The sequence below is a fragment of the Saimiri boliviensis genome, chromosome 14 (genome assembly GCF_048565385.1).
Source record: "Saimiri boliviensis isolate mSaiBol1 chromosome 14, mSaiBol1.pri, whole genome shotgun sequence".
NCBI lineage: Eukaryota > Metazoa > Chordata > Mammalia > Primates > Cebidae > Saimiri > Saimiri boliviensis.
The window spans coordinates 50,391,558-50,414,438 of NC_133462.1; the positions used below are offsets into that span (position 1 = coordinate 50,391,558).

General features: G+C 50.6%; 1 protein-coding gene across 4 annotated transcripts in view; it reads right to left on the reverse strand.

Moving 5' to 3' along the window:
• Window positions 1–22,881, reverse strand: part of LGR6 (leucine rich repeat containing G protein-coupled receptor 6) — a 128,869-nt gene that overhangs the window by 64,247 nt on the left and 41,741 nt on the right. For 3 of the 4 annotated variants that reach the window (XM_010348874.3, XM_039467063.2, XM_010348873.3), the window contains exon 4: window positions 19,660–19,731. The exons of the other annotated variant lie outside the window; for it this stretch is intronic. In XM_010348874.3, the coding sequence (XP_010347176.2) occupies window positions 19,660–19,731 (72 nt within the window). The remainder of the gene's footprint in view (window positions 1–19,659; window positions 19,732–22,881) is intronic. 4 annotated transcript variants of the gene reach the window in all.

A 22,881-nucleotide genomic window follows, 5' to 3' on the forward strand; every position in this document is an offset into this window, starting at 1 on the left:
CTCCATCTTTAAAAAAAAAAAAAAAAAAAAAAAAAAAGCCAAAACAACCTTGAAAATAACAAAGTAGGAGGACTCACACTTCCCAATTTCAAAATTTATTACAAAGCTACGGTAATGCAGACCATATAGCACTACATGGTAAGGATAGATATATAGATCAATTGAGTAGAATTCAGAGTCCAGAAATAAATTCTTACATTTATGTGCAATTGATGATCAAGAAGAGTGCTAAGACAATTCAAAAGGAGAAAACAGCCTTTTCAAAGAATGGCATTTGGGATGAAAAAATTGTTGTGCTGGAACAAGTGGATATCTACACGAAAAAAAATGTAACTGGACCTCTATATACATTGTGTATGTGTGAACCATATACAAAATTTAAAATGGTTTAAAGACCTTAAACTATTAAATTCTTAGAAGACAACATAGGCATATATCTTTCTGACCCTGTGTTAGGCAATGGTTTCTTAGATATAACACCAAAAATACAATAAACAAACAAACAAATAGACTAATTGGACTTCATTGAAATTAAAAACTTGTGCTTCAAAGGATATTATAAAGAAAGGGAAAAAGACAAAAGACAGAATGAGAGAAAAACATTTTCAAACCATATATCTGATAAGAGACATATCTTTAATATATAAAGAACTGTGACAACTCAATAAAAAGACAACCCCATTAGAAAATAGGCAAACGATCTAAAGCGACATTTCTCCAAGAAGATATACAAATGGCTAATAAGTGCATAAAATGATCCTTAACATCTTTAGTTATCAGGGAAATGCAAATCAAAACCACAAAGAAATACCACTTCACATCCACTAGCACAGCTGTAATCAAAAAGACAAAGACAAGTGTTGGCAAAGATGTGGAGAAATTGAAAGGACCATACAATACTGGTAGAAACATAAAATGGTGCAGCCACTTTGGAAAAGAGTTTGACAGTGTTTCAAAAAGTTTTAAAGGGAGTTAACTGTATGACCCAGCAATTCCATTCCTAGTTATATACCCAGGATAACTGACAACGTATGTCTACGTAAAAACTTGTACACAAATGTTTGTAGCAGCATTATTCATAATGACCAAAATGTGTAAACAACCCAAGTATCCATCAGCTGATAAAGAGGTAAAATAAAATGTGGTATATCCACACCAAGGAATATGCTTCAGCTATACAAAGGAATAAAGTACTGTTACATGTGTAAATGTATACATGGATGAACCTTGAAAATGTTATGTTAAGTAAAAAAGAGTCAGCCGTTAAAAGCTACATACTGTATGTTTCCATTTATATAAAATGTTCAGAACAGGCAAATCCAGAGAGATGGAAAGTAGATGACTGGTTTTCAGGGGCTGGGGGAAGGTGAGATGGGGAATGACTGCTAATAAGATTTTCTTTTTGGGGTGACAAAAATATTCTAGACTTATTGATGATAGTTGCACAACTTGGTAAATATGCTGATAATCACTGAATTGCACACTTTAAAAGAGAGAATTTTATGCTGTGTAAATTATATCTTAAAATTTTTTAAATATGTAAAGCTAAAAGACTTACACTAGTGATGTATTAACTCAGTTTTAAAGAGACAATGAAGCAGACACTGACGTAATATGTAAAGATTTAATGTATCATAAAGAAAGCATGTGTGTTTGTAAGAGTATGTGTGCTCATAGAGAAATACACAGAAATGTTAACAAGCACTGTGTCTGGGTGGTAGAATTGTGGGTGATTTTTATTTTCCTCTTTTTATTTTTTGTATTTTCTAAATTTTCTACAATGAGTCAGAGCAAAAATAAACATGTTTTTAAAAACAAAGTGCGTCAGTGTATAATTAAGTCGCAGGCTGTTGGAGGGATGAGCTGAGGGGAACCAGCCAGGGAGTGTTCCATGGAGTCTGCAGCCTGAGTAGGGACGGGCGCTGGGGAGGGAGCTGGGAAGGGCGCTGGGGAGGGAGCTGGAAAGAGATTTATTTGCTTCATTTCACCTGCTCTGTGTCCCACCTTTGCCTGGATTTCCTATCCAATCAGTTACCAGGTCCTGGTAATGGCATCTCAAGGCCATGCCCCCTCCTCCTGACCCCACGCTACTGACTTCTGTGGTCCAGATCCCCTCCTGCAGTGGCCATGGCAGAAGCTCTGGGTTCCACTATGGACAAGCAGGTCCACCGTGCTTCTCTGGGACACACATCTGTCTCCATGAAAACCCTGCAGTGAGCCTCCCTCACCTGTGGGGCAGTCCTTACTCTGTCATCTCTGCAGACTTCTCCTACATGCTGATCTTCCTTCAAGCGGGCAGGCAGGCAGTACTACAAGCACAGGAAGCTGTGCCCACACCAAACCAAGCTGCCATTCTCTAAATCAATGTCACACCCATCCCCATGCCCCCAATTTGCTGCCTGTATGCTTCGCTCCGGCTTTTCCCTCCTAGCAAAAGCTGTCTTTTCAACTCTTTTCTCTGTCTTTTTTTTTTTTTTCTGGAGAGACAGAGTCTCACCATGTTGCCCAGGCTGATCTTCAACTGCTGAGATACTCCCACCTCAGCCACAGTGCTGGCACTCTCGCCCAGCAAATACTTGCTCCTCCCCTTCCCACAGCACTCTGGACTTTGCATATGCACCTGCTGTGTTCTAGCATGTACTATTTGTGAACAGGTCTCGAAACCCTTACTTAGTAACAAACTCACTGAAGGCAGGCACGTCAGCACCTGGCGTGGGTAAGGGGTACAATGTGGAACCACAGAAGGCAAACCTAGTGGAAGGAATGACCCACATTCACTCACGGCAGGGGCAACTCACCACTGGAGGGACCACTCCTGAGGTCAGGGGTGGAGGAAGTATCTTGCCCTTTCTGGATAATCTAGTTTCGCAGCAAAGCCTGACTAGAGGCGAGGAACCCCGAGTCTATCTTACCCCAGTTCCTCACAGCCAGAGTTTCTCTGAGCTGCCCAAAGCATCCTGCCTCAGACTCCTTCCCTGGTGGAAAATGATGATGTGGTAGGAGCCAGGTCTGGAGATTAGCCTAATAAGAATAGTAGGACCATCTTGGCCAGGTGTGGTGGCTCACGCCTGTAGTCCCAGCACTTTGGGAGGCTGAGGCAGGCGGATCACGAGATCAGGAGTTCAAGACCAGCCTGGCCAATATGGTGAAACCTCATCTCTACTAAAAATGCAAAAAAAATAGCCAGGTGTGCTGGAAGGCATCTGTAATCCCAGCTACTCAGGAGGCTGAGGCAGGAGAATTGCTTGAACCTGGGAGGCGGATGTTGCAGTGATCCGAAACTGCGCCACTGCACTCCAGCCTGGGCAACAGAGCGAGAGCAAGACTCTGTCTCAAAAAAAAAAAAAAAAGAAAGGAAAAGAAAAGAAAAAAGAAAAAAGAATAGTAGAATCATCAGTACTTATTGTGCACTCAGGATCTACCTGTCATTGTGCTAAGTCTTCCTATACGTCATCTCACGAGTCTTCAAAACAACTGCTTTATTATTCCCAGTTTATAGATCACAAAACTGAGCCTCAGAATATTGAGACAATTTGGTTATGATCCTTCATCTAGAAAATGGCAGAGCTGGTTTTCACAGAAAAGCAGCACTATTTTCAGAGACCCTAAAATCACACACCACCCTTTCAGCTAAAAGGAGAAAGCTTATTTGAGCTGCCCCAGTCTGGAGTCCCAGACTGAGCCAGGACTCAGTGTGCGGGCTCCTATATCAGGACGTCTTCCTGCTGGGTATGTTGAAGCCTTCCATTAAGGTGCATGGTGAGAGTGTCCATGCATGCGCCTGACACAGTGTTTGGCACATAGCAAATGCTCCCTAAGGCTTATTTCACTTCTTCCTTTGACTTTCAGGTCTCAGAGCAATCTGGACACAATCAGATTCAGGACACTTGCCAGGGAGAGGGAGGAGACAGGAATCATACCCATCTGCCTTGGGTATGATCGAGCCCTTTCTCAAACTTTTCAGACTTACCAAAAGGCTACCATTTAGTGTCCCAATCTCACAAGTCCGAAACCAGATCTCCAGGCAGTACCTAAAGGCTATTTATTGTCGGTGCCCTGTTCCTCCCTACAACCTGAAATCTCATCAGGTTCTTCTCCATGCCTCTGGCTGCAGGTGGTTGCTGGCAGGCTCTGTTCCAGCAGGGCATTTGGCTCAGCTGGTGTGTGCTGAATTACAGAGCAATCCTGCCGCTAAGCACCGTGGTGCCTTTCATCTACAGGAGCCCAGGGCCTGCACCCATTTAACAGATGGGAAAGCCAAGCCTAAGAGACAAGAAATTGTTATAAAGAGTGAGGATGTCTGGCTCTGGTAATTTAGTATTCCCCAAGTGTTCCCCTGCCAGCCCAGAGTCAGATGGAATTATTCTAGGGGGGCTTCCTGGAGGAGGTGAGGGCTGCATTGATGCGGGCAGTAGAGTTAAGCTTTGGCGGAAAGGAAAAGGAAGGACTTCCTAGTCTGAGAAACGGCTTAAGCCAAGGCATGGAGGTAGGACAGGCTTGGGGAGGTAGAGGGAGAAGGGGAAGTGGCTTTGCTGGAGTAGAGAGCAGGGTAGAGGGACACCAAAGTGAAAAGAGTTACAATTTAAAGAAAGATTTGCCCCAGCTGGTCAAGGGTCTGTGGGCGGCTTCTGATCAGAGGAATGAGATGACAAAAGTCGTGCCATTTAATGACGTGGAGGAGCCTTGGGCACCCCGTTCACCACACTCCCGCCAACCCATTTCACCTGCACAAGAGGCAGAACTAAGAATCCCAGGACTATTCCTTTGCCTCCAATCTCCCCCTCAGCCCCTCAGCCTGACACACGCCAGTCTGGCCCCTCCCTCTTCAGTCCTCCTTCTCTCTCCTCTTCCCTCTCTTTCCCCTTTTCCTCTCACTTTCCCATCTCCTCTTCCTTCCAGGTGGGCTCCCCTCCAGCCCCCACACTCCAGATGTTCTGGGGAGGGGTTTACTCTAAGACCCTTCAGGCCTCCAGTTAGCAGATGTGCAGCAGAGAGGCAGGATAATCGGGCCAGGGGAGGATGCTGGGCTGTGGCTGGGGGCAGAGGCAGCTGCATTGGCCCCAAAGGCCTGACGGCTCCCCAAGGAGCCCAGCAGCCTCACTCCTGTCCGCTGCAGCTGACAGCAGGAAGGAAAGGCAAAGCAGCTGGGGGAGTCCTGCCCAGGGAATAGAGTTTCCTGGCTCCCCAGCTTCCCCTTCTTCCCTCCCCTGTCCCCCACACTCCAACCTTGAGCTCTGGAAACGGTGAGTGCCCCCACGCGGTCTTGGACGCTGCACCTGTAGCCCTAGCCTCTCCATCCCCTCTGAAGGCTCAGGGGCTGCAGGGACATAGATCATCCTCACATAGCAGGTAATTCTAAATAATGTTATTCTTGGCTGCAGAGGACTCTGTACGGCTTTTTAAAAATAACGAGTTTACTTTCCCATTCCTGTTTTATCTAGGGTGATCCATATACAAGTGTGCAGGCTCTGACAACATGCCGTCAGACAGTGGAGGCCCGAAGCCTCCTTACACACCTTGTCTCTGTGAATTCACCGAACAGAGAGCCCACGCTTGCCACTGGAAGCCAACAACATCGCCTGTATCAGGCTGTCATCCGTGGTCGTCTTGTTTTAAACCCTGTGGGTAGCTTTCCTGCTTTTACTCTCCTCTCAGCTCTGTCTGCTACCCCACCTCCCCAAAACGTGACAGGCATGGCCTCAGAAATCAGACATACATAAGTTTAAATTCAAGCTCTAGTTCTTACAGATTGTGTGTTACTGAGCAAATTACTTAACCTCTCTGGTCCTGTTTCCGCATTCATTAAAAGGTACAATTACAAGCAAAGATCACTCAGTGCCTACTATGTGCCACATATTGTACTGGCAATGGGAAATCCTGAATTTTAAAAAAGGACATCCAGGCTGGACACAGTGGCTTACTTCTGTAATCCCATCCTTGTGGGAGGCCAAAGGGGACAGATCACCTGAGGTCAGGAGTTTGAGACCAGCCTGGCCAACATGGTGAAACCCCGTCTCTACTAAAAAGACAAAAATTAGCCAGGTGTCATGGTGGGCACCTATAATCCCAGTTACTCAGGAGGCTGAGGCAGGAGAATCGCTTGAACCTGGGAGGCGGAGGTTGTAGTGAGCCAAGATCGTACCACTGCACTCCAGCCTGGGTGACAGAGCGAGACTCTGTCTCAAAAAGATAAATAAATAAATACATACATACATCAAAAAAGGACTCTCAGTCTCCACCTGCATCTCCATCCTCTACTCAGAGTATAGAGGGAAACAGGATGAAATAAGAGAGTAACAGCAGGATTGCAGGCTGTTCTACGAGGGCAGTACAGCGGCAGCTGAACAAATCAGAAGAGGCCTCCTTCAGAGGAGACGTTCAAACTAAGACCTAAAGGAGGAGTAGGAGGTGGGAAGGATGAGCTCGGCTGGTGAGAAGAACTAGGAGCAACGATTCCAGGCGGAGGGAACAGCAAAGCACAGGAGCACAGGCTGCAGGTCCGAGAGAACTACTCAGTCTGCTATAGCACAGAGTGCGGGGGGCAGGGGTGAGAGATGCGGGGAGCCAGATCGTGGGTTGCCTTGTACATTAGCCAAGGAGTTTGGGCTTTGTCTTAGGGACAATTGGGAGCCAATTGAGAATTTTAAGCAGGAGAGTGACATGATCACATTGTATCTTAAGACCCGTCTGGCTGCAATGTGGGGAAAAGACTGGCGTAAGTTTCGAATGGAAGCTGGGGGCCTATAAGGAGGCTGTCACAGCAGCCCAGGCAGAGGATGATGGCGGGCAGATGATGGCAGCCACCAGGAAGTAACGAGAAGAGGACTTACTGCAGAGTGATCAGGATGTAGTCCCTGGGACTTGACTGACCGGATGTAGATGCGGTGAAAGAGTGAAGGATGACACCCAAGTCTCTAAATGATGATATTTCTTGAAACAGAGAAGGTGGAGAAGAAATATGCATGGAAGACGATGGGTTTACTTTGAGAAACGTTCAGTTTAAAACTCTGTGGGTCATGCAAGTGGAGATTCCAACAGGCCTTTCAGTGTACCAATCTAAGCTAAAGCTAAGACTCAGGAGCCATGAGCACACAGGTAGTTACTGCGTCCATGGGCAGATAAGAAACCCCTCAGGGAGAAACTGAGGCACAGATAGAGCAGAGGCCCCAAAGAATTCTGCCCAGGATGGGCAGGGGAAGAGGAGCTTGCAAAGAGGATCGAGGAGTGACTGGAGAGGTAGGAGGGACCTGGGAGAAGGGGTTCTCCTTACAGAAGGCATCGGAAGAAAGGACTTTAAGGAGAGAGTGGGCAGCATTATCACATGCTGCGATGCGATCAAACAAGCTGAGGGCTGGAAAGCACCTTATCAGAAGGGTGAGAAGGCTTCACCTGCAGAGGAAGAACTGACGGACAGCACTGGTGTGGAGGCTGCAGTGGCGCCCCGGGGAGTGGGACTGATGGCCCCGCTGCTGAGTGGGGGTCAGCCGGAGGAAGGCGCCTGGTATCTGTCTCACGGGAGATGCTCAAAGAAAGATTCTTTCCTTTTTCTCTCCCTTCCAACTGCTGCCTTCTCGCCTCTTTCCTGACTGTGGTGTCTTGGCTCCCAGGAGAGCGATGGGACCAGGGTCACCTCTGCTGATGGCCTTCTGTGGCCTCCAGCCCCAGAAAGATGCTGGACTCCCCACTCACCAGGCAATAAAGGCGGGACACCCTCCAGAGAAAAAGTGGAATTCTTCCAGGAAACATGGGGAGGGCAGAGAGAGCTGGACTTGTCCTTTTTCCTTGGGAAAGAGATTGCTTTGCGAGGGGACAGCGATGATGTCCTCTCTGTGGGCTGCCAGGGCCCTGAAGGCACTGCATCCTTTCAGTGTCTGCCACCCCACAGCAGCACATCCCACCAAACACCAGGAGCCTCACTCCTCCCTCTCCATAGACCAGACCCCTCCCAGGACCCTCAGAGTCCTCCAGACCAGGCCTTGCTAGAGCTGTTTAAGAGAAGGCAGAGGAAGGAGCTGGCTCCAAGTCCCAAAACAGGTGTTAGGGTGGTGAGGGGAGGGAAGCAACTTTGGCGAGAGTCCCCCGGATGGGGTCACATTCCAGAACAACTGATCTTAGAGCCATCTGGTTGAAGTGGTCACAGAGGCTCATAAATAGATCGTCTCCTTCCAGAGCCAAAAAAGCATCTGCAGACCTGCTCTGGGTTCCAGCTAGCTGCAGCACCGTCACTGATTCCCTGGGCGACACTGGGAAGTCACTTCCTCTCTCAGCTGCTTGGTTTCCTCACCTGTAAAAGAGTCCGTTGGACTGAGTGACCCCCGTGATGCCTTCCAGCCCCGGTATTCTAAGGTCCTGTGGTCTCAGGAGGGCAGCCTCCACCCACGCAGCCTCAGCCGGTGGCCAGGGCAGGAGCTGGGTATGCTTGCCGCCTTTTCCGGTTGCTGTGTGGATTTCCACCCTCCAACAAGTGGCTGGCAGCCACCTGGGCTCCAAGGCTCATAAACAGATGGAAAATTGCCCAGAGACTCGAAAAAGATCACGCTTTCCCAGCCCCTGACCCTTCTTCTCTCATCAGATGGCTGAGGGGCTGGGGAGGAGGGGCCGGCCGTGGCTCCAGGGGTGTGGCTGGTGGAAGGCTGCTGCAGGTCACAGGCGCTGGCTCCACTGTTCCGGGCTGCAGCGTGAGCCTTCTCTCACCTCTCTGGGATTCTCTAAGCAAACTCCCAGAAAACATCACAAAGGGATCAGAGTGGGATGGTCATTCATTTTCTCCTGTCCCTAGGCCAGGTGAGGAGAGCGTGACTCTAACATACCTTCCCAAGAAGGTACTTTAGCCTTTTCCCCTCTGTGTGGTATAGACAGCTGGGAAGTTCTTCCCAAAGTCTAACCTTTATCTCTCCAACTGCGTCACCAAGAGGTCATTCAGTACCTTTCACTGCCTCCAAGCAGGTCCACGACCAAACCAGTCTAAACCTTACATTTCCATGCCATGTGTACAAGTGATGTGACGGCAGGGGCACAAAAAAGGGGTTCTAAGGGATGGGGAGTTTCTGCAGAAAGTCCTTAGAGCTGAGGGACAGGCCTATGGACGGTTGATAATGATTGCTGCCCATCTCAGCTGAGGCTGGGAGAAGACACAGGGTGTCCTGGAAGCTCCCGAACAAAAGAACAGTGATTCCCAATTTTGAATTGCATACTAATCCCCTAGGGTGTGGAGGGTCCTGTTAAAATGCAGAATCTGCATCAGCAGGTCTGAGGTTCTGCACTTCCACTCCCAAGTGATGCTGATACTGCTGGCCCGTGCAGCTCACTTCGAGTGGCAAGGATCGGAGCCGTGGCTCCCAAACCTCACTCGGCATCAGAATCACCGGGGAAGATTTTTTTAAAAATCCAGATTCTTGGGCCCCAGCCCTGAAGATTCCAGTTCAGGAGGTCTAAGGGGCCTGGGGATCTGCACTTTGCAAGCTTCCCTTGTACCGTGAGGCAGAAAGCTTGGAAACTAGACCTCAAGGCTCCTTCAGCTTTCCTTCTGCATAAAGTCATGGTTAAGAGCATGAAAGAGCTTGGTGTTCAGTTGAACCATTTTACCAAGTGATCAGTTCCCTACATCTTAATTTCCCCATCTGTAAAGGGATCACAGGACCTCCTTTAGAGACTTGTTGCAAGAAATGAGGTCATCTGCCAAGCATTAGCCTAGAGCCTGGTAGCATAGTAAGCACTCACCAAACATTAACTATCCATACGATTCTTATTACACACACTGGGCTTCACCTGGTTTTCATCATTTTAGTCAACTCTCTTTTAGCTTTTATATACACGTTTTTACATCATGTTCACTTGCACTGATTTTTCTGTCACAGAAGCTTAAGTGCACAGAATGGGAGAATGCATGAGGGGGAAGGATGAAGATAGGGTCTGGAGAGATCTAGTATTCCTACATCAGACCATGAGCTGCTGAAAAGGCAGGGCCCCGGTTTTATTATTTATCTCACCGTCTCTTGTGCTAGGTATTTCAAGCCTGAATGGACGGATGGATAGATGGATGGATGAAGGATGTATGAATGGATAGATGAAGGGAGGGAGGGAGGGAGGGGTGGGGGATGAATGAATTGATCAATGAAGGGAGGAAGGAAATAAATGGATAGAGGGGTGGGGGAGGGATGGGGGAGGGATGGACGGAGGGATGGAATATCTGTCCTCTCCCCATGGGGGAGGGATTACCCACCTCCCAGCCCCGCCTGGGGGCTTACTTGCACCTACACCAGAACTGGCCTGTCAGTTCCCAACACCCAAGGTGCTCTTGGCTCAGGTCTCTCAGGACTTGCCTGCTTGGGCTCTGTGGGGCTCAGAGGGCAGGAGCGGTCCAGTTAGAGGAAAACATTCTGGCCCAAGACGGCCCCAGCACCATAGCCAGAGAGGGCCAGCAGGAAGGCTGAGGAGCCCCACAAGTCTAAGCTGAGGTATCTCCCTTGGGGCCCAAGCCCCTCACTGCTCCTGGGTGGCCCGGCTTGGGCCAACTCTGTCCCAGACCAGCATTTATGGCTGAAAGAATCACCCCCGATCCCCTGGCCCCACCCACCATGAACACTCTCCTAGCATCTCTCGGGAGCCTAATTACCCATGTTCAGACCCTTGTGGGCTGCAGGGGGCTGCCCGCCCTCCCACCCACCCACCTCAGAGCAGCCTCCGCCCCAAACGCACGTGGTAATCAACTCCCGGAACCTTGGGAAGATCCAAATACAGTAGCATATAATCATGGAGCCAAAAATAGCCGTGCCAGGGAGGCCATCTGCCACCTCGTGCATCCCCGGGGACCCCTTGGCTGGGCCCTACAGCACAGCTGGGCCTTAGGGCGCTCGGGCTGGCAGGCAGGATGTTTGGTGCCAACAGCATTCACTAGATCACCTGCACAGCTTGTAGGCAGACTGGGCATCTTCAGGAAGAGGCCTTAGGTCAGAGCACCCCAGACTTCAGGTTTGTTGCCCCCTTCTCCTGCCAGCTCTGGGCCTCACTTGGCCAGGTGCCCTCATGGTGGGCACAGCCAGCTCACAGCTACTGCTCACTCTAACCCTCCCATTTCCTTTTTCCTGACTCAAGCCCCAGCTTCTCACCCGAAAGTGCTCTCACAGCATCCAGGCCCACTTTCCCTCTTCCCCTTATAGTGGGTGAAATGGAGGCTCCAGAAGATATACAACTCCCAGATCCTGTCAATGGGCCTTATTTAGGAAAGGGGTATTAAGGAGTGAGATGGTCACGATGATCCAGATAGGCACGAAATCCAATGATTAGTATCCTTATCAGAGACGACAGAGTCCCAGAGAGCAAGAGGAGAAGGTCACGTGAAGGCAGAAGACAGGGACTGCAGTGCAGCAGCCGAGGGAAGCTGGGACAGGCAAGGACGGACCTAGCCCTGGAGCCCTCGGAGGGACCGCACCCTGCTGACACCTTGCTGTAGAACTTCTGGCCTCGGAACTATGAGCGAACGCATTTTGGTTGTTTGAAACCGCCCAGTTTTTGACATTGGGATAAGGCAGCACTAGCATACCACACCCCTTTCTTCTATGACAGCGGCCCTTAATTTTCAGTGTGCATCAGAATCACCTGGAGGGCTTGTTAAGACTCGGGGGGCTAAGCCCAAGCCCAGAGATTCTGATTTACGACCTGAGAACTTACATTTCTAATAACAGTTTCCCCAGTGATGCTGATGCACCCGTGTCAGGACCACGCTTGGAGAACCGCTGTTCCATAAGCTCTGCTCATAACTTAGTTTTTGATCCTCGTCTTTAGTCCTTCTCCCAAGGACAATTTCCTTGTCGTCCCCCCCACCTCCTTTCCTCAGTGCTCAGGAGACCCAAGAGGATGACTCCTTGAGAAAAACCCCCAATGCCATGGACAGCTGGCTCCTTCTCTTGGAATCACCCAGGCCTCCCACTTGGGGCCTTGAAGATTTGCTTCCAGGAGGCTGCGAGTGGTGACGTCAGTCATGGCGGGCCCTTCTCCCAGCACCGTAAGATCCTCTTTAGCTCCACCTCGGCTCCATCCCTCAGGCAAGTCACCTCCCGCTCTGCACCTCCCTGCAAATCTGTGTGTAAAATGGGGCTATAATTGCATTGCTATTCCTCACAAGGGAAGACAGAAGAGCCATTTGTGGTGCAAAGCTCCTGGAAATGTCCTAATGCTCTTCATAAGAAGATGGTTATTAGGCATGACGAGCCTCATGGGCTCTCTCATGGACATTTTGGGGTGCTGATCAAGGCCAAGCGTCTCCAGGGCTCAATGCTCATACCACAAGGTTCACATCCCCTGGCTCCCCAGGCAGCCAGAACCATCCCCTCAACCCAGGCTACCCTGAACTCTAGCATACCTAGGGTAAGGACAGAAATACAGAAATCCAGGATCCTCAGGCATGCCCCAGCAGAGCTCACAACCCAAGGTCAGCTCCCAAGCCCCACTGATGGGCCACTTTCCAGGGCCTGTCATCTCATTCAGCGCCCTCAGAATTGCTCTCGAGAGGCAGCCCAGCACCATGGTTAAATGCAGGGACTCTGGGCCAGGCTGCCTGACTTCTGACCCTGGCTCGGCTATAAGTCACTTTATGGCTCTGTGCCTCAGTTTGCTCATCTGTAAAATGGGGATGATAGGGCCCAGCACAGTGGCTCATGCTTGTAATCCCAGCACTTTGGGAGGCCGAGGCAGGCAGATCACCTGAGGTCAGGCGTTTGAGACCAGCCTGACCAATGTCTCTACTAAAAATACAACATTAGCCAGGCGTGGTGGTGTATGCCTATAATCCCAGCTACTCAGGAGGCTGAGGCAGGAGAATCACTTGAACCCAGGAGGCAGAGGTTGAGGTGAGCCGAGATGGTGCCACTGCACTTCAGCCTGGTGACAGAGGGAGACTCAAAAAAAAAAAAAAAATGGGGATGATAACTAGCAGTGGCCATCCCAGAGGAGTACTGCGAGGATGAAGGGAGAGAGTAAGTGCGATGGCTTGCACATGGAAGGTGCCATCTAAGTCTTGGTTATTGTTATCACCTGGACTTGGCTATTAGTCTGGGGGTACAATAGTCCTTTGGTGGAAGGTCAGAGGCATGGGATGAGGGGGACTTGCCCAGAGATCCCTTGCTTTTGGTTCTTCCTGGGAGCACCACCAATCCTTCCTAAGACCTCCAGCACTGGACAAAATGGTTCAGCCATTTCCTCCTGGAGCAGCTCAGCTCTTTCCTCCTCATCTCAACTCACGGCATTCCCAGGAGACCGGAAGAGTTCAAAAGGATACTTTCCATTGCACAGTAAGGGAAACTGAGACCCAGAGAGAGCAAGTACCCAGTAACCATAAACAATTCAAGAGCAGAGACAGTAACCCCATTAGGAAGTCCCTGTACCTCTATGGCATGACATTCTAAGGTGACTTGGGACACCTGCCTGCCAATCATCCCATTTGACCCTCTCGTTTTAGAGACAGAGAACCTCGGGCTCAGAGAGAGGAGGTGACGTGCCATGGCCTCACAGCTGGTTAGTGATACAGCTAGGACTCGAACCCGCGTCTCTGGATCCTAAAGATTGTAGCTTTAGGAGATGTCCTAAAGGATAGAGGTTAAGAACCTGCTACTTTGGAGTTGGAGCTGAAGTCCCAGCTCTGCTACATCCTAGCTGTGTGACCGCAGGCAAGTTGCTTAACTCCTCTGGGTTTTAGTTGCCTCATCTATCAAATGGGAATAACAGACACTATCTTATAGGGCTTTGGGGATTAAATGAGATACATGAATGTGCTTAGCATATTGAAGTGTGCTAAGAAGGAGCCCTCCTCCTTCGCGTGCCACCCGGGCGCGGCTGCCTTCCCCGGCCCGCGAGCACACCAGCACACACATCCATCCACCCTTGGCTTCTCCATCTCTTTCCTCTCAGCCGGCAACCGATGTGTTTTGGATTGGCCGGCATGGGCTGAGAGGGTTGGGGTAGTTCAGCCGTGGGTTTCAGTCTGGAATCTGGCACTGCTCTTGATTCATTTCCCCGGCTCTAGACAATGTTTGCCAGTTTCACGTGGCTGTCCTTCGCAATTATGCGTTTCCCCCCTCGAGTATCCAGGCTTGGGCTGTTTGGCTGTTTTCTCTCCTTCAGTCTTGCCACTGTGCTTTTCCAGCTCTTCTCCTGGGACCAGCTGGAGCTCCCCAGGCCTCAGCCCAGCACCGCCCCCACTTCTTCTTTGCCATGTTCTCTCCCCCTTGCTCTGCCTCACCCCCACCCAGCTTCTATTTTCCCCCAGGCTCTGCTGGCTTCCCGTGGTTTCTCTTGGCCTTGGCCCAAGCCTGGCGTGACATGTCTGGCATGACCATTCTCCCCCTCCCACACTGGTCAGGGAGGAAGCAAGTGTATTCAGGGAGGAGGCTGTTGTGGAGCTGGGTGCTGCCAGCCCAGGTGCCAAGCCAAACAGTTTGTGCATCACATTCAGCTGGGTACCTGGGCCTAGAATGCCTGGCTGGCACCCCTTTGCTAGCCCTAGTCCCACTCCTCACTCACCCAGACCTACCTCTTACTGTGCCCCATCTGGTTCTAGCTGGTGGAAAGTGGACCACAGGACTGAGCCTTCCCTGAGGCTCCAGGAATGTCCACAGGAGTTTGCTCAGGTCCCCAGGTGGGCTTGGTCTCCTCTGGGAACACGTCACCCCAGGAGGGGCATGGGCAGGGGATATATCCTCCACATCCGTCCCTGATCCAGGACATTTCCATGTGCTGATTCCTTGGGAAGCAGGGAGGGTCGCCCAGTGACAGCCATCAAAAGGCGGCTTCCTTTGTGGCCTTTAGAACCCAAGAACTGGGTGTAAGCCTGCCATCCCCACTCACCAGCTCTGACTTTGAACGAGGCCCTGAACTTGTCTGCCTCTATTTCTTCATCTGATAACAGAGATGGCAATTATTAGAGAGGGGGTTTGTGAGGAAGAAGTCAGACAATATTCATAGAACATCTCATGTCGCTTTAGGGGAGCTTTAGCCTGGCCTTGGGCTTTAGACTGGGCGTACAATAGTCCCTTGGAGGAAGGCCAGAGATATTGAATGATGTGTCCCTGCTGGCACAGGGACATCCAAAATATTGTCATTTTTTCCCACGGTCTCCTTTCAGCCTAGCCACCTGGGCCTGCTTTTACTGTCGCTATCTAAGTTGGAGGAACCTGGATAAGGCAGAGCAGCACCTTCCCGTGGGACCTGGGGTGGTGCCTCCCTGAATCTCCCAATTTCCAAATGCTCAGAACGTAACACCTACACATAGAATCTTCCAGCTGGATTACAGAGCTCCCCTCTTCCCACCAATACACATGCACGCACGCACACACACACTGATGTCCTGCAGGTCAATTGACCAACCTTCCAGTTTCTCCAGGATACTTGGTCATCCTGCCTGCAGGTATCACAAACTCAATGTGTCCCAAAGTGGCCTCAGCACACCCCCTTCCCTGCACCCTCCCCAGAAGACTCGCCTTCTTCGGCTCGCTCTGCCTTTACTACGCAGTCAACATATTCTTTCATATCTTTTTTTTTCTGAGACACACTCTTGCTCTGTCGCTTAGGCTGGGGTACAGTGGCGCAATCTCTGCTCACTGGAACCTCTGCCTTCTGGCTTCAAGAGATTCTCGTGCCTCACTTGCTACCATGCCCAGCTAATTTTTTGTATTTTTAGTGGAGACGGGGTTTTGTCATATTTGCCAGGCTGGTTTTGAACTCCTGATCTCAGGTAGTCCACCTGCCTCAGCCTCCCAAAGGGCTGGGATTACAGACATGAGCCACTGCGCCTGGCCTACATGCTCTTAACAAGCTCTTGCTACGTGCCAGACTCTTGCTGACGGTACACCCTGATGTTAAAGCCCGAGAACTGGGTGTCAGCTTAAATTCTCTCCCTCAACGCCCACATCCAGTCAGTATTACTACTACTAACGGCAACTGTAGAAGTAGCAACAAAAGGTGCTGTTCTCATTCTTTTATGTATATTAAATCATTTCATTCTGTCCTGTTGAGATACATAGATCCTATGATCGCTTCCATTTTACTGATGATGAAGAAATGGAAATGTGGAGGTAGTCTGAAGTAGTCTGCCCAGGGTCTTAGAGGCAGTAAGTAAGTGAAGGAGCTGAGAGGTGAACCCAAAAAATCCGACGCCAGAGTCTCACTGATGTGACTTCTAGCTGTTTCCAGTCCGTCCGCTTCTCCTTGCGCTACTGCCCCTGTCTTTCCTTTGGCCACTGCCATGCTGCCTTGGTTTAGGAGTCTCTTCATTGGCATCCCCAACTTCAGGCTGCCCCCGATAACCGCTGCCAAAGTAATTTTTCAAAGACACAAACCCTATCATCTTGCTCTCCTGCTAAAAGTCGTCCCTGCTGGGCGCAGTGGCTCAAGCCTGTAATCCCAGCACTTTGGGAGGCCGAGGCGGGTGGATCACGAGGTCAAGAGATCGAGACCATCCTGGTCAACATGGTGAAACCCCGTCTCTACTAAAAATACAAAAAATTAGCTGGGCGTGGTGGTGCGTGCCTGTAATCCCAGCTACTCAGGAGGCTGAGGCAGGAGAATTGCCTGAACTCAGGAGGCGGAGGTTGCGGTGAGCTGAGATCGCGCCATTGCACTCCAGCCTGGGTAACAAGAGCGAAACTCCGTCTCAAAAAAAAAAAAAAAAAGTCGTCCTGTGGCTCCCCGCTGTCTTAAGAATAAAGTCCAAATTCTTAGCAAGGCCTAACTACTTTTCAGGTATGACCACTTCTAACTCCAGATCTTCTTTCCCCACTACTGCCCTTCCCACCAGCCCTCCACCCCAACACACACACACACGTGGTTCAGCCAGCCAAACTCACTTTCTCTAGAATTTACTTGGTTCCTTCTTAACTTTGTGCCTTGGCAGCGTGTGCTGTTCCCTCTGTCTGGAACTTCCTTCCCTGCCTCTTCACCTGATTCTTACTAATCTTTTACGACTCAGCTTTGATTCTGCCACCTCAAAATAATTTGTTAAAAAAAAAAAATGGATAGGACTGGCACGGTGGCTCATGCCTGTAATCCCAGCACTTTGGGAGGCCGAGGCGGTGGATCACGAGGTCACTAGATCGAGACCATCCTAGCCAACATGGTGAAACCCTGTCTGTACTAAAAATGCAAAAATTAGCTGGGCATGGTGGCGCGTAGTCCCAGCTACTCAGGAGGCTGAGGCAGAAGAATCATTTGAACCTGGGAGGCGGAGGTTGCAGTGAACTGAGATAGCGCCACTGCACTCCAGCCTGGCAACAGAGCAAGACTCTGTCCCAAAACAAAACAAAACAAAAAGGATCAGGCTGGGCACAGTGGCTCATGCCTGTAATCTCAGCACTGTGGGAGGCCGAGGCAGGTGGATTTCTTGGACTTAGGTGTTCGAGACCAGCCTGGACAACATGGCAAAACCCCGTCTCTACAGAAAAATACAAAAATTAGTTGGGCATGGTGGTACATGCCTATAGTCCCAGCTATTCAGGAGGCTAAGGTGGGAGGGTGGCTTGAGCCTAGGAGGCAGAGGTTGCAGTGAGTTGAGATCAGGCCACTGCACTCCAGCTTGGGTGACAGAACCAGACCCTGTCTAAACAAAAAAGGAGTTGGGGTATCAATGACTGCTGAGTTAAACAATCTCACAATAGCATCACCATACATTATAACTGTGTGGAGTCATTTTTTTTTTTTTTTTTGCAAATCCCCCTCACATTGGCTATATATTTGATCTTCCCAACACCCTGTGAGGCAGGGAAGATAATTATCCTCCCCTTGAGAAACTGAGGTTCAGAGAGGGTAAATGACACAGTAGTCAGGATCAGAGCCAGGACTTGAAGCCACATTTTCTGTCACTCTTGCAGAATTGCAAGAAGTAAAATCTACGCATCTGCCTTATAACTGGGGGAATGGGGGACTTGGCCTCTGTCCCCTGCCCTGTTATGCCCAGGCAAAGGAGAATAACGGGGCTGAAAGTGGAAGCTAATGGTCTGGTTCTCCCAGCCCCAAGGGCTGCCCACTTCCCAGAAAGTGTAGGGAAAATTGTCTGTACTGCCCAAAAGCTCCATGCCTAGTGTGAAAGCAAGACCTTTAGTGGTCCCAAGATCTCAAAATATGTGATTCACAATTTTTCTAAAAACAGTAAATTTAATTAACAACCTCAAAAGTGTGAAGAAGTCCAGTGAAAGTCTAATTTCTTCCCCTACGCAGTCCTCTTTGAGGCTGTGGATGAAATGTCAAATTCTCCTCACTCCTCCTCCCTTATTTTTGGCTGTCCCTGCTGTGCTGGTGCCCTAGACAAGTGCTTATCTGCTCCTGCAGGTGAGGAGCAGGCACAGGCTTGCCTAGCCTTTGGTCTTCTGACCTTGGCCTCTAGGGGCATACTGGGTTGCCTGGCCCTGTCCAAGGGTGAGGCTGGATGAAGGGAGGAGAACTGGGGCCAGACGTCCAGCACTTATTGGGATGGGGGCAGAAGTTGAGACAGTGTGGGGAGGTAGGTTCTGCCACTGGGGCTGATCAAGTAGCTGAGGGGCGCCAGGGACCAGGCACAGAGGCAGGAGGGTAGAGGGCACCCAAGGAAGGAGTAGGGGTGGAAAGCCCTCACCACAGGCAGGTGTGGCACAGCTGCTTGCCAAGACCCCCACAGCTTGCACTCTGCATATGGTGGAATGGGGCCTAAATATCAGTCATGGAAAGGAAAGTCACCTTTTCCCACCTCCTTCCTCCTTCCACCCACGGAGAAGTCAGAAGTTGTCTGACTTCCACATCCGTAGACTGAACAGCGCTGAAGGCTGAGAATATTAGAGGCCTTTGTCTGGACACACTGCATGCCCACTATGACTCAGTTTCCCCCACTAGCTAACTGCTGTACCCCAATCCTGCCCCCCAACTTTGACTTCTCCCAAAAGATCTTTCATTCTCCCATTGGATGAAGTTGTACCTGATAATTAAGTTGGGTTCATCAAGCATGGATGAGGCACCTACTGTGTTCCAGGCTTTGGGCTGTGCACTATGTGGATGAAGCCCAGCACCTGGCCCAGCGGCTCCCACCGGGCTGGGTTACATCACCCTGGAGCACCTGCTGCTCCTTCCACCCTCAGGTGGATCTGGCTTCCACGATGCCCCTGCTGGACAAGAAGGGAACTACAGGGCTCCTTGGAGGGAGGGATCTGTTATGGGTGGCCTGTGAGTCCCTGAGGGCAGTCCCACCCCCAAGCAGAGAAAATGAGTATCTGAGCCTAGCCTCCTTCCTACCCACCGCAGAGCCCAGGGGCAAGAGCAGGCTAGGTAGAGAAGACAGCCCCTTCCTGACGCTTCTTTTGGGTGGCAGTCTCCACCCCCGACCCCAGGCTCCAATGGCAGAACGCCAGTCGCCCCAGGACTGCTGCCCTGGTGGCCTCACCTAGGGAGGTCCCATTCTCACAGTCCCCCAGTGGGGCCTGGGAGCCCTCCTCTCCTGAAATACACACAGGAGTGTACACATCCACACGCCGACGACAACAGAAAACCCCGGAGAAACCACAGCCAGGAGCGGCATGCTGTGTGGAACATGGACCGGGAGAGGGGGGCCTCCAGAGGGAAGGGAAAGCTGAGGCAGGGGGCCCTGGGCTGTGACTCAGGCCCCAGGAAGCTGATGACTCCCAGACTGGCCCTCTAATGACTCACAGCGACTGCAGGCTTGGCAGCTCCCACAGCGCCTCTGCAGGAATTCCTCCCAGCTGGTTGTTCTGCAGCATCCTATGGGGGAAGAGAAAGGGCTTTAAGGACCCACATGGCATGCGGAGCTGGGTGGGGCGTGCCGACTCCTCCCTTGAACTCCCAGCCCCAAGCCAGACCCCTGCTTCCCACCCCAGCCTCAGAGCCCCAGAGAGAGTCTGGTCCAGCTCCCCTGCCTTGTTAGTGCAGAATTAGAGGCTGCTGAGGTCCTCAGGGGGTTGTACATGGGGCAGGGAGGCTCAGTGTGCAGGGAGAGGGGGCATCTCAGAAGAGACCCTAGGATGAGGTGGGAGTGAAGAAGACTATGGAGTGGAAGGAGAGAAGACATCCTGAAGTCAGAATACTTGGAATTCTGTTGAAGTTTGGTCAGGAAGGATGTGGGAAAATTTAGGTTGTCAGTTGCCCTGTCTATTCATCTGAAAGGCTAAAGGTTTCTTTGTGGAAGGGGAAGATGTGGATGAGGGTAAGGCTGCCCTTAGTGTGTCGGGGCCCCAGGCAAATGTGTGTTTTGGGGAGCCTTTGTCTATAGGAACAATTCGAAGCACCCAAGATGAGTGTATCCATGCTATTCTGATGGCCCAGTCTCACCTAATCCCTCAAAGAAGTGCTGTGCCAGCCAGGGAAAGCAATCTGTTCACTGCTGCCCTCCAGAAACCAGGGCCACAGACCCCACAACAACTCCATCGGCAGGAGTCCTGGGGCTCCTTGGGGCACCTGGGAGCCCCATGCGTACGGTAGAGGGTCAGAGAGCATGCACAAGGGGAGAAAGGGTCTAGGGCACCTCTCCAGGTGGCACTGCTGACTCTAGCCAAGCCCAGGCATCAGAGGGGTCTTAGAAAGTTTTGAGAATTGCACTCGAAAGTGCAGGGAGTCCCTGAGGCACAGAGCCCTGAGCAAGAGGAGGAACTGGGTAAAGACACGGGAGGAAGCCCCTGGGTAGCAGTTGCCATCTGCACTTTCTTTACCTCCAGGCCTTTAGATCCAGAAATGAGGAGAAGGAGAGCTCGCAGGGAGTTCATGGAAGAGCTGGGGAAGCAGGAAGGAAGGAAGCCACTGATTGGCCTGGGCACAGTGAGTGAGCCCTAGGAGATTCAGTCCTCCCTTTATGGTGTATCCATTTGTCTTTCAGAGGGGGAAGCCTTGGCCCACAACCATTCAGGTAATTCCATGCTTCAGGAAGAGTAGCTCATTTTCTGATCCTTTGGTTTAATAATAGCAATGGCTAATGTGCCAGGTCCTGGTCTTAGGACTTGTATGAATTCAAGGTTATCCTTGTTACAACTGCCAACAGATAGGAATTATTGTCATCCTCATGCTGAGGGTACACACAACTGGTACGTGACAGAGCCGGGCTTTGAACCCAGAGGGTTTGGGTCCAGAGTCTAGACACTTAACCATTACACCACAGTGTCTGTCATTCTGGTGGGATAGGGCAATGGCCAGAAAATGCTGAGCAGTAAGATGATGAGTCTGTGTTGTTATCCATGCCTCCTACGGGACGTCCTGGTCAGAGTCACATGCCGTCTCTCTTAAACTCCTCTATGGATATGTGAAAATCTCAAATACGAACCCAACCTCAGCATCACAAGAGCAAAAGAATGCTGGGCTCACTGTGGGAAGGGGTGGGGATAGGAGGAGCCCTTCGTAGAGGCAAGGCTGCAGAAGGGAGAACAAAGACAGACTTCGGGGAGCCCTGGGGTTGGGTTCCTCCTTGTCACCCCAACAGTGGGGAAGGAGCAAGGGCAGCACAGGGGAAGGGCCTGGCTGCAGGAAGGGGCAGAGCCCAGGGCTGTGAGCAGCTGGGGGGGCTCAGCTCCTTTCCATACACACTCTGTGATCCTGCACGTCTGTTGGCCTCCACTGGCCCCTTCAATCCAGGCTCCACCCAGTGCCAGAGGGACCTTTCCAGTTTCAGAGTTTTGCTTCAGGGTTGGAATTTAAACCTGTGCCTCTTGGGCTTCCTTAAAGTATAGTTGTCACAGGTGCAGGCTCTGAAGTCAGACAGCCTGATCCGCATCCTAGCTCTATTGCTTTCCAGCTGTGTGACAGTGTGCACGCTACTTAAACACGGTGGGCCTTTGTTTTCTCCTCTGTAAATTGGGGATGATACTGACCTCATGCACTGATTGTGTGGATCAAATAAAGTCACCCCTGTAAAGCACTCAATGGCAGTGTCTCACACAGAGGACAAGTTCAACAGCACATACGCTGATATTATCATTATCATTAGTGACTGGTCTCAGTGTTACCACTTACTGGATGACTTGAGTCAGTCACTCCCTTTCCCCTCTCTGGACCTTGATTCCTTCATCTTCCAAAGGGAGAGGCTGCCAGAAGGCGCATAAAGCCTCACTCAGTGGTAACATTCCATCCAGGACACTTCCTGGCCTCTGCCCTGCTTAGAGTTTCTACCCTCCTAGCCATCCTGACTTCTTTCATCTAAAGAGTGGGCCTTCACTTCCCATCTCAGGGGTCAGCCTTGATTCTCATGCAGAAGCCTGAAGGTGCTTGGAGAAAGGACACGAGAGAAATGCTGGCTGAGAAAGCAGGGGGTCACAGGTGCTCACAACTCCGCACAGCCCCCTCAACAGGGGCCAGGGAGGCTCCATCTGGTCACTGCACAGGTGAGTCCCCAGCTCCATGGGGCACCTCAATGTATCTCCACCCACACCATCTCCTAAGATTCCTCCAACCTTTCCTTTGTCAAATCCAAGACACAGATCTAGAAAGATCTTCAAGGTTACTGAATTGTACCTCCTCCCAATACAGACACTGCAACATCTTCCCAGGGCATTTAATTTGCCTTCTAGTGTCAGGGAACTCATTGTCTCCCCAGACGATTCATCCCATGCCAGACAGTCTGAGTATCAGAAAGTCCTTTTATTTATGGAATCAACATCCACCAAACTTTAGGTCAGCATGGCAGTCGCTTTGGCCCTGACCCATTTCCCTTGATGTTCCTGGTCTCATTTCCCAGCCATCATTCTTTCACTGAACTACAACTGGGTTATTAGTTATAAAGGGTGGAAGTGCCTTTAGAAGGAAACAGCCCCCTTGTTTTCCAAGATGAGGAGGTGAAGGTTTAGAGAGGGAAGGTAACTTGACCCAAGTTACAAAGCAAATTAATGGCAGAATCAGGACTAGGACTCAAGTCCTGACATTTTTCCTACT